General features: G+C 36.5%; 1 protein-coding gene across 6 annotated transcripts in view; it reads right to left on the bottom strand.

Annotated features, from left to right (window-relative positions):
- Positions 1-14,111, bottom strand: part of Klf8 (KLF transcription factor 8) — a 270,827-nt gene that overhangs the window by 26,500 nt on the left and 230,216 nt on the right. For 4 of the 6 annotated variants that reach the window (XM_047536809.1, XM_047536807.1, XM_047536810.1 and 1 more), the window contains one exon: positions 703-776. The exons of 1 other annotated variant lie outside the window; for it this stretch is intronic. In XM_047536809.1, the coding sequence (XP_047392765.1) occupies positions 703-776 (74 nt within the window). Of the gene's footprint in view, positions 1-702; positions 777-6,842; positions 6,868-14,111 lie in introns of all 6 variants that reach the window. One more of the 6 variants, XM_047536811.1, reaches the window with a different exon arrangement.

The raw sequence follows: 14,111 nt of genomic DNA, 5'->3' as shown, positions 1-14,111 counted from the left end.
TGAAGGACTGATTGTTTGGTTTTGATGAGACTAAGATTTAAATCACTGGTTTTGAGTAAAGCACATTAACCTTCATAATGTGGATAGACTTAATCAAATCAGTTGAAGCTGCCAGCAGTCCACTTTTGGATTCAAACTGCAAATCTTTCTGTATCTCCAATCTTCTGCCCTATCCCATCACATTCTGGACTTGCTATACCTCTGTAATCAAGTGAGCCAATTTCTTTAAATCTCTCTCTATATATATATTTACTAGTTATCTCTCTCTCTCTCTCTCTCTCTCTCTCTCTCTCTATATATATATATATATATATATATATAGACATTTTGTTGTCTGTTTCCCTGGAGAACCCTGACTAATACATTATTCAACAGGATTATTATGGAGATTAAATAAGAGAATGTATTTAATCTTCATAATACTTGAAATATGTGATAGTGCTAGATAAATGGTTTCTATGGTCTACCAAAGGTCTAATATTTTTCCTATAGCCTTGATCCCAGAGGTTGTTTCTTTTAGGTCAGATCTACTCTCCAGTTGAAACTGAACCCCAGGCATTCTGATACTTCCTGGAAATCTACCTTCCTTCTTCCTGTCTCAGACCCCAAACATGTTGTTAGAAGGAAAAATGAGCTTCAGCTCTGCAATGATTACTGGTACTCAACACTCTTATGGCTCAATATTAGTACCTGATAACTGACCTGTTTGAATACCTGCATTGAGCCACCCTCAGAATTAAGCTGGACTTCCAAGTTGTTTATGAGTTGATCCATATCTGGAAAAAATACAAGGGAAAGAAAACTTTTAGAACAAGATCTAATCCACTCTGTACATACAGTGTGCCACTTATTCTTGGTTACACCTATGTGTGTTCTGAGAACACACTTTTTCAGGACTTAATAGATACTGAGGGAGAAGCCATTAAAACATTTAGATTTATTGCACTCATCAGGATAGTCCTGATGTGTCCCCAGCATATTAGAGGCCCACTTCCTCCAAATTATGCATACAGGTAATCTGTTTCTTCCAACTGGTTCAGCTGTCCAACTTCAAAGGAGTATCAGCGTAACTACATACTTTCCAAAATCTTCTCCTCCTGATTCTTATTCTCCCGAGTTCTAAGCTCCTGTATGGATATTGACCCAATTAAACATATCTGCACATTGGGATCAAAATTCTCCGAAGAAGTATTTTATCTGTCTATTTCTCTTATATCTATAAGCAAGGCAGTAGTCTTCTCTTTCTTCTTTAGATATCTGTTCCTTTTATGAAATGAGTCAGTAGCCTCATTTGGCTGCCTTGAAACATCAAAAATTTTCCTAAAGCACCTATCAATTTCTCTTCTTTGACTAAATTTTCTTTGATCCATGTACAGTCCAATCTCCCTAGAGAGACACACATGGTAAGGAAGCCAAATCCACAACTCACTTACGACTTGACCAGTGAGATAGAAGATCACATTAAGTGTCCCCAAGTCAATTACAATTAGTTCCCTCACCTATGACCTGATTACACTTCAGAAGTTCACAAATCTCAATTGTCTGTGATGTCAAATACACAGAAGTATTAATTTTAAAGGTCACATCACAACAGCCATTTAAATCATAATTCGGTTAAAATACAATAAATGCACAATCAGCAAGGATACAAAATTATAATACTGCAACACAAAAATGTAAAAGAGGAACCTAAAAACAATTATTTCATTTGTTAAATGTCAGGAATTGAGAAAAATCATTCCTAATTAGAGCAGAAACATACAAGGAAACCCAACATTTTAAAGCACCATATGTCCAATTTTATTTCATAATTCACAACATCATTGATCCAAGTATATGATAACTGTATGTATAACATTCATTCATTGACTAAACATATATTACATAGTTACTATGTGTTCAAGGTTGTACTGGGAAAATTACTGTGATTTTAGGCTCTGGGTCAACCAGACATGGAAAGTTAGAAAATGTAGCAAAGTCCTTCCCTGGTAGTCTGATATACAAGAACAACATTTTTCAATTTTGGCAAGGCCTTTTTCTCTTTTAAGACTCAATTCATCTGTCTAGAATGAAAGGATTTCAAAGTATCCTCTGCATAGCCCTAAGGCTTCTATAGAACTTCTTAGGGATGGCGTAATAGAGGAAGAAGTATAGCAAAGAATAAGAAAAGTTGAGTCCAGAACTCAGAAAATTCTGATTTCCAAAACAATTTGAGCTCCTTGTTTTTTCTACTGATACATTCCAAGGACCTAGAACATTGCCTGATGCATGTTTGGTGTTCAATAGATTTCTGAATGCCTTTGATGATAGTGATAGGAAAGAGGCAAGGAAATATGTTTTCTCAAGTACAGGAATTAGAAAACAGTAGAAAAGAATGAAAGAAAATTAGAGAGGGTATATAAAAGAGATGCCTGTGGTATGATTAACTACAAAATAAGAGGTGTCAAAGAGGTCAGCAAAGCATTTTCTGATTCCTAGAATGGGAAAATGAAGTGTTATGATAGAAAAATAGTGTTAGGTCAGATAACTCTTACAGTCCACATCGTGGGAGGGAAACAAAAAAGTTGGAACTTGCTTGGTTGTTGCTAGAAAAATTTATAGGAGAGTGTGGAGAGAATTCAGTTGTCCCTCTGAAGTCACAGCACCTTGACTAGGCCTCATTATTTCTAGCCAGGACAATTTACAAGAGCCATCTCCTATCTGGTCTTCTTCAATTCCTATGGATTAAGAGAAGGAAGAACTGAGGAAAAAGAATGACACTGAAAAGTTATTTACCCTCTATGAAGCTCAGTTTCTTTACCTGCCAAGAAGGGGGAAAATCATATTGCCTTTTAAGTACATATAAATGCACTCAAAACAATCCTTGGCATACAAAATATTCCTCAAATAACTATTCTCATCATCACCATTTACTATCATTATTGTTTATTATGGTTCTGGGGATCAAACTCAGGACCTTGTGCATGCTAGGCAAGCACTCTGCTCTTGAACTACAACTCCTAGCCCTCATTATTTTTGATGGTCAGAATCTTGAGCTCTGACCTAGAATATCTCCTATGTATCAAACAGGTCCTTTATACTCAATGAGTTCACAAAATGCTCCATATCATTTATTTCCACATATTTTATTTCTAGCAGCACCATCAATTTAATCTATCAAGCTAAAAATCTGAGGTTCACTCACCTTTGATACCTCTCTCTCTCCCTCTCTCTCTCTCTCTTCAACTGGTCATCACCCACAACAAATTCTACTCCAGAAATAACTCTTAAACCTAGTCCTTCATCATTTGCCAGTCACTTCTCTTTCTAGTAAATCCATATTGTTAACCAAAGTGAGATAAAATATGTGGGTTCTAGAGTGCCTGTGGTCAAATTCTGGTGCTGTGACTTCTTATATAATAAGACATTAGGCCAAGTTTCCCAGCTTCCTGTGTGTTTTCTCATCTGTAAAACAGGAATAATAGTACAAGTTCATAGAGTTGTTGTGAGGATTTATAAAGTTAATAAGTGTTCCAGTGTTTACAACAGTATCTGGCACAAAGAAGCATTATCTCTTTCTCTGAATACCAGGTAAGCTAATCCATAGTTGCCTACTTTTGTTTCTCTCTGTATCTCCCTCTATCTTTTAGCAGAGTATCTCTCACATACTATGACCTAATGTCCGGTGAGTGAATGAATATATGATCATGGGAATGGGAAGTTAGAGCTACATCCAGAACCACAGCTGCTTATCTCCAAAAGCTTTAACAGTAGTTGTCAAGAAGCCTAAAAATACTTCTTGTCCTACCCATATTACATACATTTTAGTCAAACGTAAAAGGGGATATATGACAAGTAGGAATGTCTCAGTCATTTTTGGTTGGAGACCATTCACTCAAAGAATAGCCAAATGGAATAATCATTAAATGATTCTCATCTACATTCTACCTGTTGGTAGGAGTGACTGCAGGGAAAGTTTTGAGAAGGTGTATAAATTGCCCTTTTTAAAATTTTGTATCTTTAATGTTTAGTCAGGTAAAATTTAAAGAAAAAGGAATTAGGGACCACTGAAGGTTTTAAAGAAAGCTATTTTTGAAAAAGAGGGCTTTATAAATCTCTTTATAGATTCAGAATTGCTTCTCCAAGTAACTAGGAGAGACCAGACAGATGCACAGAAGCTCTCAGTGAGGGAGATGGTAAGAAATATGCAAAGGAAGTTATAGTACATATGGCCTGGGCCATTCAGATGTGAATTACCCAGGCAGGAGGGCATCAAAAATGAAAATTACTTAGGGTAACTAAAATTCTGCTTGGTTTGACTCTTCAAGCCTTTGTGTCTAGGAACTGGACTTTCTGGTCCTTCTCCTAAGGGCAGGGATATTGGAGAAAGGAAATAAAGGAGAATTGAGCCCCATCTCCAGTGGGTCAATATCTTCTATATGTAGGACATAATTAACAATAATTCAAAGACCATGGATATAAGAAGTTGATAAGATTATGTAACTTCTGACATGTTCCTAAGTTTATTTTGTTACCCAAGTGGCATTTCCTATAATGATCTGCTTGTTTCCATGAAAGTAAACAGTGCCTCCAAGGGATAGGAAGAGATCGCTCACTAAGACCACATCCTATCCTTTGGTCAACCTTGGAAAAGAAAAAGTACCTAGAGATGAAATAAGAACTTTAAGCAAAGCAGAGTTATTAGAGCCTACAACTAAAAAGAAATATAGCATCAGGAACAGTGACGCACATATAAGAAGGGGCCCAGTGCTTTAAAAGAATAGAACCTTTGGGTAATGCGAATAATAATCCCTCATCTGTATCTACACAGCTCTGCATCAGGGAAAGAGACAACTTTCATATAATTCCCGTTTCACAGATTACTAATTTGGAGGCTCAATGGCACACAGTTTAGAAGTGCTGAAATCAGAACTGAAACTTTTGTCCTCTTAGTGCCTTCTCACTACTTTAAAATACCTCAAATCTGGTGAGTATATTTTTCATGAAAAACTGTCTGTTAAAAGATCAAGTTTAAAGACAACACAGTAATCACTTAGGAGGATCTTGTACAGATATTCACCTTCATCTACTTGACTATAAGAAATGTTGAAACTATTAAAAAATGAAACCCAACCTTTAGGGTTTTGAGATTATGGATCATTTTTTGAAAAGTGCTAGCTATATTTTTAGTATTAGAAAAAATAATTAAAGGACTAGAGTACACATGTATTTTAGACAGTTTTATTTTATATCTTCCAGGGGAACAGAAAGTAGTGTTAGAATGGGTCTTTACAAAAACCTTCAGGGTTAAAGCTACTCTGCATCACGACATTAACAATGGAATGGTGATAAAAAGAACTATAATAGTCAGCATTTCCCAAGTACTTATTATGTGTCAGGTACTGTTCTGTGAAAAGAATAAATATTAGCTTATTTACTCCTCACAATTCTAATAGTGAGTACTATTATTTCCTTTTTTAATTTTTTATTTCTTCAGTACTAGGGGTCAATCCCAGGGACTCACACATGCTAGGCCAGCACTCTACCACTGAGGTACACCCCAATCCTCTCCATTTTAAAAATGAGCAAACTGGAGAGATGAAGTGGTTTATCCCCAAATCACCCACCTAGGAAATGGCAGAGGGGGCATTTGAATTTCAACAATCTGGAGCTATAAAACAGCCATAATAAAGTTATAATTATTCTTAAACTGAAGGCCAGTGAATTTCCAACTTCTGCTTGAAGCAGGTCCCATAGCAGAGGGTAAATGGTTGCTAGAAACAAACCACCCAATAAAAGGATATTGCAAGATCCTCTAATTTATCCTATTTCCTTAAAACAGATTCATACCTATCACTGTAGACATTAACAGAAAACTCAACCTCAAAGAAATCCCAACTGTGTTATCTCAGTGGACAAATCCTTATGACTTTCCTATAGAAGGATTTCAATATATGCAAAAGCTAAAGATTTCTGAAGTACCTAGTCCAAACACACAACAGGTACTCAGAAGTGATCCCAAGACAAAAAACTCCTACAAGTTGCATTCCCATCTTACTTATAATGAGATAAAAGAAAGTGTGTGTGGGTGGGGAACTGGGATGCTAAAAGAAACAGAGGTTTAAGAGGAGAGAACATATTACCACAAAAATAAGTGGAGTCTGACAGCACATAGCACATGTAAATTTCACTGACAAAAGGAATGAAATTGAATATTACACCATCACTACAACAGTTAGCCACGTTTGAAGTAGTGAAGTAGTGTGAGGTAATTAAAAGATAAGGTGATAAGATACACCAGAACTAAGCTGGAGGACTTTGTGCAAGTCATTTGACCTTTCTATGCCTCAGTTTTCTCATATGCAAAATGGAAATACACCAGTCTAGTCCCATCCTCTCATTCGGTTGTCAAGAAGATAAATCATAGCAACACATAATTGTAAGACCTCTATGTCAGACTAATCACAAAACAAAGCACAAAAATAAATAAAGTCATATTTTAAAGATCCAAACCAGTTAGAGTAACAATGATTATCTTATTATTTTTGATATATTTATCTCCATTTCCTATGAGTTCATATTCTATAGTATCACCTGCATAGCATCTAATGCTTTCACACACTGCCCTCTCCTCAAATGCTAATGTTAAGCCCAATTTTCTTTACTACAAAAATGAAAACAAATATGTATGATAAATCACATTGGAATGTGCTCAGGAGTTCTCATTCTGGAAAAGATAAAAGCTAAAGAGAATGAAGATAAACTCTCCATTATGAGTTTTAGTTCTAGTTTATTCACCAAATTTTTGGGTGACCTTGGGAAAGTCCTATTACTTAATGTAAAAATAACTTATTTGCACTTACATCACAGGATCCTTGTGAGGATGACCTGAAAGAACAGATTTAAAAATATTGCACAAATAAAACCTCAGATTTCTAGAATTAGTCCCTCTGCCCCAAATCCCCATCAAAAAGATACATTTATGTTTCAATAAGAATCAATTTTCCATGCAAAACCCTGGTAGTATTTATTTTTTATTTATTTGTTTATTTTTGTTACTGGGGATTGAACCCAGCTGTGCTTAACCACTGAACCACATCCCCACCCTTTTTATTTTGTATTTGGGGACAGGGTATTGTTAAGTTGCTTTTAGGGCCTCCAACTTGTAATCCTTCCTCAGCCTACCAAGTCACTGGTAGAACTTATACTAAAAGTGCTCTAGATAAAGACAGCAGTGTGAAATAATGGGAAAATAATTTAACTAGGAACTGGGAAACGCGGATTCTTGACCAGGCTCCACTGTTACCTGTTACTCAAAATGTTACTGAAACTACTTAGCCTTTTTCAGGCCCCTTTCAGTTATTCTGTGTTTCTATGATGAAGTCATAGATGGAAAATCCATAATAATCATCCATGTTTGTGCTGAACCAGTGAGGCTGATGTCAAGAAAAACAATTAAATTCCCTACAAGCCACTAGGTAAACTTCCAATGGCATTAAAATTATTATGGATGATTTAAAATGCATACAAATGTAGAGACAAACTCCTATGTGTCTATTGCCCAGTTAAAGGAAAATCTTATTTTATTTGTACTCCAAATTACTTTCCCCATCTCAATGAATATTTTTAGGTAAATCCTAGAAACCATAACATTTCATTCCTATGGTATTTCTAATGGGATATATTTAATCTTCTCAATTGTCTGTGAGATAGCTAGTATTGTTGATCTCATTATCCACATGAGGAAATAAAAACTCAAAGAGACTAAGCAATCTCAAAGTCATAATAAACTGGTAAGTAACTGAAGTCACAGGACTGGTTCTCATCAAGATGTTATAAATTAAAATGCAATTAGCTGAAAAATGTTCAAATACAGGAAATTTAATTTAAAAAGAAAATCCTATTTCTTGCTTTTCTGAAACATTTGAGAGATCTTACAACATGGAGTCTACATGGGCACAAAAGAAAAATTAGCTGGAGATGATAAGTGGATGTTTCCTTTAGACATGGTATGCCTCTCTCATTTTACTAGGTATTGCTGAGATTTGAGCTTGAGATTCCTGGTTCATGTGGTAAAACAAAACTATGCATAAAAATAGCAGTCAAATTTTATAAGATAAAGGCTGGGAACTGTGGCACACACATGTAAGTCCAGCCATTCAGGAGGCTAAGGCAGGAGAATCACAAGTTCCAGGACATCCTGTGCGACTTAGACTGTCTCAAAATAAAAAACAAAAAAATTGGCTAGGGATGTAGCTCAGTGGCAGAGTGCTTGCCTACCACTGGGTTATATTCCTACCACCACAAAAAATAAGTGCATTAGAAGAAGCTGGGCACAGTGGCACATGCCTGTATTCCTAGGGGTTTGGGAGACTGAGACAGGAGGATTGTGAGTTCAAAGGCAGCTTTGGCAACTTAGTGAGGCCCTAAGCAACTCATTGAGACCCTGTCTTTAAATAAAATACAAAAAAGGGCTGGGGATGTGCCTCAGTGGTTAAGTGCTCCTGGGTTCAATCCCCGGTACCAAAACAAAAATGCATTAGAAGATAATGGATGCCGTCATAGTGAATTGTGACATGAAGTTATGAGCCCTTGAAGCTATGAGAAATTACTGAGAGTGGAATAGTCAGAAAAAAAAAATCCCTAGAGAATGGTTTGTCATGAGGTATAGCTTGAAGAACTAAGAAGGGTCCGAAAGGGAATTCAAATGAGAGGAAAAATAGACTATACACTCTATGAAGGCAAAGGCTTTTAGCATGATGCCTAGAATGCATAGGTGCCTAGTAAAATAACTGGGCAAACACAAGAGAAATATTTTTTAAAATGTGTTTTAAGGACAATATCTTGGCAATAATACTCAGAGAATGGAGAGCAGGAAGAATTAATGCAAAACTAGAAGCTAGTAGAATATTCTATGTATTTTATGGTAAAAGCTTGCAAAGTTGCCACAAATTCAATAGATAGATTGGCCAGACAGGTTAAGGTCACTTAGGCCAGATGAGGAACACAGTGAACAGACAATATATATCCTGTTTAAAAGGGGTAGGGGGAGCAGTTCATCAACTCTAGGCAATTTTTGCCAGGAGAATACTGGCTTAGTATCTTCTGATTATTATGGAAAATCTGGAATTCTAGAATTTTAAGTGAAATCTGATTCTGAAATGTTAGCAATCAACAAATTCTTAAAAGTCTGAGACTGGGAAATTGACATTCTGCTATGGACTGAATTGTGTTCCTCCCCCAATTCATATGTTAACACTCTCACCCCCAATGTGACTGTATCTGAAGACAGGGCCTTTATGGAAGTTATTAAGGTTAAATGAGGTCATAAGGGTAGGGTCCTGATCTGGTAGAATTGGTGTCTTTAAAGAAGAAACGCCATAGAGCTTTCTCTCTCTCTCCCCTTGCATAAAGGTTATGTGAGTATGTAGCAAGAAGGCAGCCATCTACAAGGAAAAGAACCCTCACAAGTATATATGAACATACTGGCATCCTGATCTCCCATTTTTAGACTCCAGAATGGCAAAAATAATAAATAAATTTCTGTTGTTTAGCAAACCTGGTCAGTGATATCTTGTTATGGCAGTCGTATTCCTCTCATATACAAATTACAAAGTTTGTTATTGCTATTACAATGTTGCAAAAGTTTGGAAAAGTCTGTCAATTTATACAAAACTGTTTAAATAAATCATGGTTCATCCATATAGTAAAAACTATGCAGACACACAAAAGAAAGAGACATTTTTTATGTATATATATGGAAAGATACCGAATATATTTTTAAGTAGACAAAGCAAATTGTAGAACAATATGTAGAATGTGTTACCATTTGTGTATAAAAGGGAAGTGGGAGTATACATATTTATTATTTGATATACATTAAATATCCCTGAAAATATTCCTTGTAAACTGATAAGTGTAGTTGCCTCTAGTGAGGCAAAACGGGTGGCTAGAAGACAGGAATAATCTTGGATATGTTGGATTTTGAGCTCTGCAGAATGCATTACCAATCTAAAATACATTTTTAATTTTTTATTTTTGGTACTGGAGATTGAACCAAGGGGCGCCTTACCAACCACATCCCCACATGTGGGGATGAGACACATCCCCAACCCATTTTATTTTTTATTTTGAAACAGGGTCTTACTAGGTTGCTTGGGGCCTCACTAAATTGCTGAGGAAGGCTTTGAACATGCAACCCTCCTGCCTCAGCCTCCAAAGTTGCTGGAATTACATCATGCACCACCAAGCCCAGATAAAATATATTTTTAAATGAGAGTTTTAAAATTTTAGGAGAAACACACATGTGAGCTGTATTTGATACATAGACTAATTTTTTTTTGTACCACTGGCCTTAGAAGAAAAAGAAAGGTACTATGCCAGAAACAAAGAGAGAGAGAAAAAAGCCTTGGCACCTTGGCAGATGAGAAAAAGGAGAAAGAGGGAAAAGTCTGATGCCAACATTTTGAGCATCAGTTATAAGAACAATAACAACCACATTTTCTCATGCATTCTTCTGTTTAACAAAATTAACATATTTATTCCTCACTGCCACTCCATAAATTAGTTTCTATTATTATTCTCAATACACAGATGAGAACAAGTACAAAATTTAAGTAAGTTCACCAAGCTTATGATAGTAGTAAGTTACTTAACCAGGGAAGTGGAAAGGAGAAGTCTTGAATGTGGATGGGTGAGTCTGGGGCAAAGACAGGTTCTTTCTGTAGTCCCACCAGCAAAGTATTTGAAAATTACTTTGGAAATACAAAAATATTGGTCATAACTGTCTGCGTTGCCTTTTTTTCTTTGAAAGCTTAAAATGACAGGTACATTTAAGCCTGCATTTGTTTTAGTTCATTGAAATAGAGGAACATTGGAAGCCAAAATAAAAAAGACAGGTTCTATCATAGAAATAGCAAGTTTACAGTTAAACAAAAATATCAAAATGTGAGCAATCTGAAATGTCCGGATTGGGCTCTAGAGTTAAGTTAATGCTTCTTAAAAAGTGTTTGATTTGCCCACATTACATCTAATTCATTTAAATACACATAATATCTTTTAGTATATTATGTACAGCATCTGTGTTCCAAACATTTACATCCAACTTCTTGTCCTGTCAATCTATATTCCTCCCCTCCAAACACACAGAAACATTTAAATAAAACAAAACAAAAATGATGAGACCGTCCACTTATGAAATTTGTATTTGATGTCAGGCACTGGGTCTAATGCTTTACTTACATTATTTATAATCACAAATTACAATATAATTTTAGAGATGAGGAAACAGACTAGATGATGAAGCTAAGTTGGGGATAATCAACAGATTGGAAATTTGACTTCTAGGTATAATGCCTAAATCAAAAACATTAGTATATAAAATTCAGAAAGAAAACCACACAGTCTCACATGTTTTTTCAGTCAACAAATGAGCTGAAAACTACAATTTATTTATTCACACTCTACTTAGCAATTAGATGGTGACTGTACTAGATGATCATTTTGGTCAATCAGCTCAATCAAGTTTTTCTTCATTTACAAAAAACTTGGCATTTTTAGAACTAAATCTTGGATGATAATCTACAAAATATGTATGAAGCATTTATAAGGAAAAGGTGATTAGGCAAGTATTATAAAGATACAATGATATTACACATCACTGAGCATCTCTCAGTCTGAAAAAGGGGTAGGGGCTTAGATATGTAACGCAGGACAGAGAGTAATGTGGTTTCCAGAAAATGTAGGAAAAGTGATATGGAACCTCAAATGAGCATTTCTAGATGCAAGGATGGTAGAAATGGCATTTAGGTTGGGATTAATGATGGAAGGAGTACTATAAATTTTTCAGGAAAAATCATGAAAATAAGTACATTATAAGGCATTTTTTGTGATATCAACTAAGCAGAACAGACAAGGACATATAAAGAAGAGTTGAGATAAAAAAGACTTGCTGTGGAGGCCAGGGCAAAAGCAGAACTTAAGGAAAGATTAAGGTTTGGATGGCAGTATAAAGAAGACATTTAAGATAGAAGAAATAGGAAATAAGTTTTAAAAAATTTCTCAGTGCCTGACACATAGTACGTCAATATACATTTACTAAATTAATTATGTGTCCAAAGTCAATCTTGTCTTCATTTAACCAATTTAATAAGGCCACATGGTGTAACTAACTCAGGGCAAAGGTGAACATATAAGTGTATCAAATGATAATAAAGACCCTACCAGAAAGAGGAAGAATGAGTGGTTGATATTACCCATCACCACAGACAATCTGGAAGGATGAATAACTAGACTGGTTCCAGGAATTCAGATAACTGAACCACTAAGAACTCCATCTCTAAAATGCATATACTAGCCTGGCATGGTGGTGCATGCTGAGGCAGGAGGTTTACAAGTGGAGGCCAGTCTCAGCAACTCAGTGAGATCCTGTCTCAAAATAAAAAATAAGATTTGGGAATACAGCTTAGTAGTAAAACACCTGGGTTAAATCCCCAGTATTTCCCCCACCGAAATGCATATACTAGAACAATAAGAGTGGAGGTAACAAGCTAGTTGATGTTTTTTCCTCAGTGTTTTCTATTGTAACCAGAACACCCAAGTAAGAGGGGCCTATCGCTTCCTAGTGCTATGAAGGTAGAGACGTTAGCTTTATCTTGAGAATTGATTAGATAGATGCATTTGTTGCTTTTACTTTTAAAGTTATATTTCTGCCCTTCCTATGTTTTCTTCCTGCCTGTCCCCTAAGCTAACCTGAAGACACTGTTCCCAGCCTATTCTCTGTGTCTTCAACTGTTACCAAAGATAAACAACTTTCAGTAAGGGTTTCCCCCAAACTTTGAAGAGTAGGTTGAGGTCATTTATGAGTCACTGTTTTCTGCTGTCCAAAGGGTCTATTGGCTATATTGTCCTGGTTAAGTTGCCCAAAGAATGAGGGGAAAGGCAGGTTAGTGGCCTTTTCTCTTACAGGTGATAAAGTCCGGTGGGAACAATGTTAAACCAGGAGCAAATAAAACCTATCTTCTAGCCTTAGGCTTTGAGCAAGCGAATTCGATTTTCCTAGGTCTCCTTTCACTTCACCTAGGAGGTATTTTAAGGACAGCAATGTACTAGTTCTATCAGCAGTGCTAGAGAGAGAGTCCCAAATTGAGTAAGAAAAGTGAAACTAAGATAAAACAAGCAGCAGTCTCTGTCACATACACTATGGTATTTAATGTACTTGAATGTCTTTTGAGATATAATTATTAATTTGCATTCTATAGAGAAAAGCAATGCCCAGGGTCACAACTAGTTAGTGGTGGTACTAGGGTCTCAAAGCAGATATTTCTGTTACCCCCAAACCATCATAGTTTTTATCATTTTAAAATTCAAATGTGGAGACTATTCTCCTTTTCCAGCAATTATTACTCTTGCTGACAGAGAGGTGCTTAGTATATGATTTTCTTCACAATGAAGACAATACCAAAAGAAATATGACATCGTTCCTTTGGCTACCTGTTTGGGTGTGATTTATTTTCCCTAAATTCTTAGGGTAAAACAACAAAATAAAACAAAAACCCACACACATAGAAAGCTCCACCAAGTGGCCGAGCAAGTCCATTAGCTCCAGCAATCACAGCAATTCGTCCCAATCTTCCACCTACACAGACGAACCAACCGCCTTGGCCACGTCTTAAAGGGCCCGGGCAGGGCCTTAGGCTTGGGCTTCCTCCTCCAACCAAGCTCAGCCCCTCCTTAAAGAACTGGCACGCCCTAAGCAGCTCCTCCCCTGCGGCTCCTTCCAGGGTCTCGCGATTCATGTCCCTAATAGCCTAGGCTCCCAACTTAACCCCTGCCCCCTCCTCCCTCTTTTTAGAAGCATCTCTAGATAACCCGCTAGTGCTTAGGGGAGTTACCTGGGATCTTTAGCTTTCTGAATACTGTTCTTGTTGGCTGCGATTTTGGCTGTGTGGGGTTAAGTCAAAAACAAACCTTACCGCTTAAGGAGGATTGTGAGCACTGAGCCAGGATGGACTAAACTAGAAAAATCCATCCATTCTTGTCCCCTTTCACTACTTCCACGAAGCCCCCCAAAAGTATCTGCTCCCCTTCTTAGCCCCTCTTTCCTCAACCCTTTGGCAAAGTCATTTCCCTTG

Source organism: Sciurus carolinensis, chromosome X, assembly GCF_902686445.1.
Source record: "Sciurus carolinensis chromosome X, mSciCar1.2, whole genome shotgun sequence".
Lineage (NCBI taxonomy): Eukaryota > Metazoa > Chordata > Mammalia > Rodentia > Sciuridae > Sciurus > Sciurus carolinensis.
This window is presented reverse-complemented; position numbering and strand designations above follow the sequence as displayed.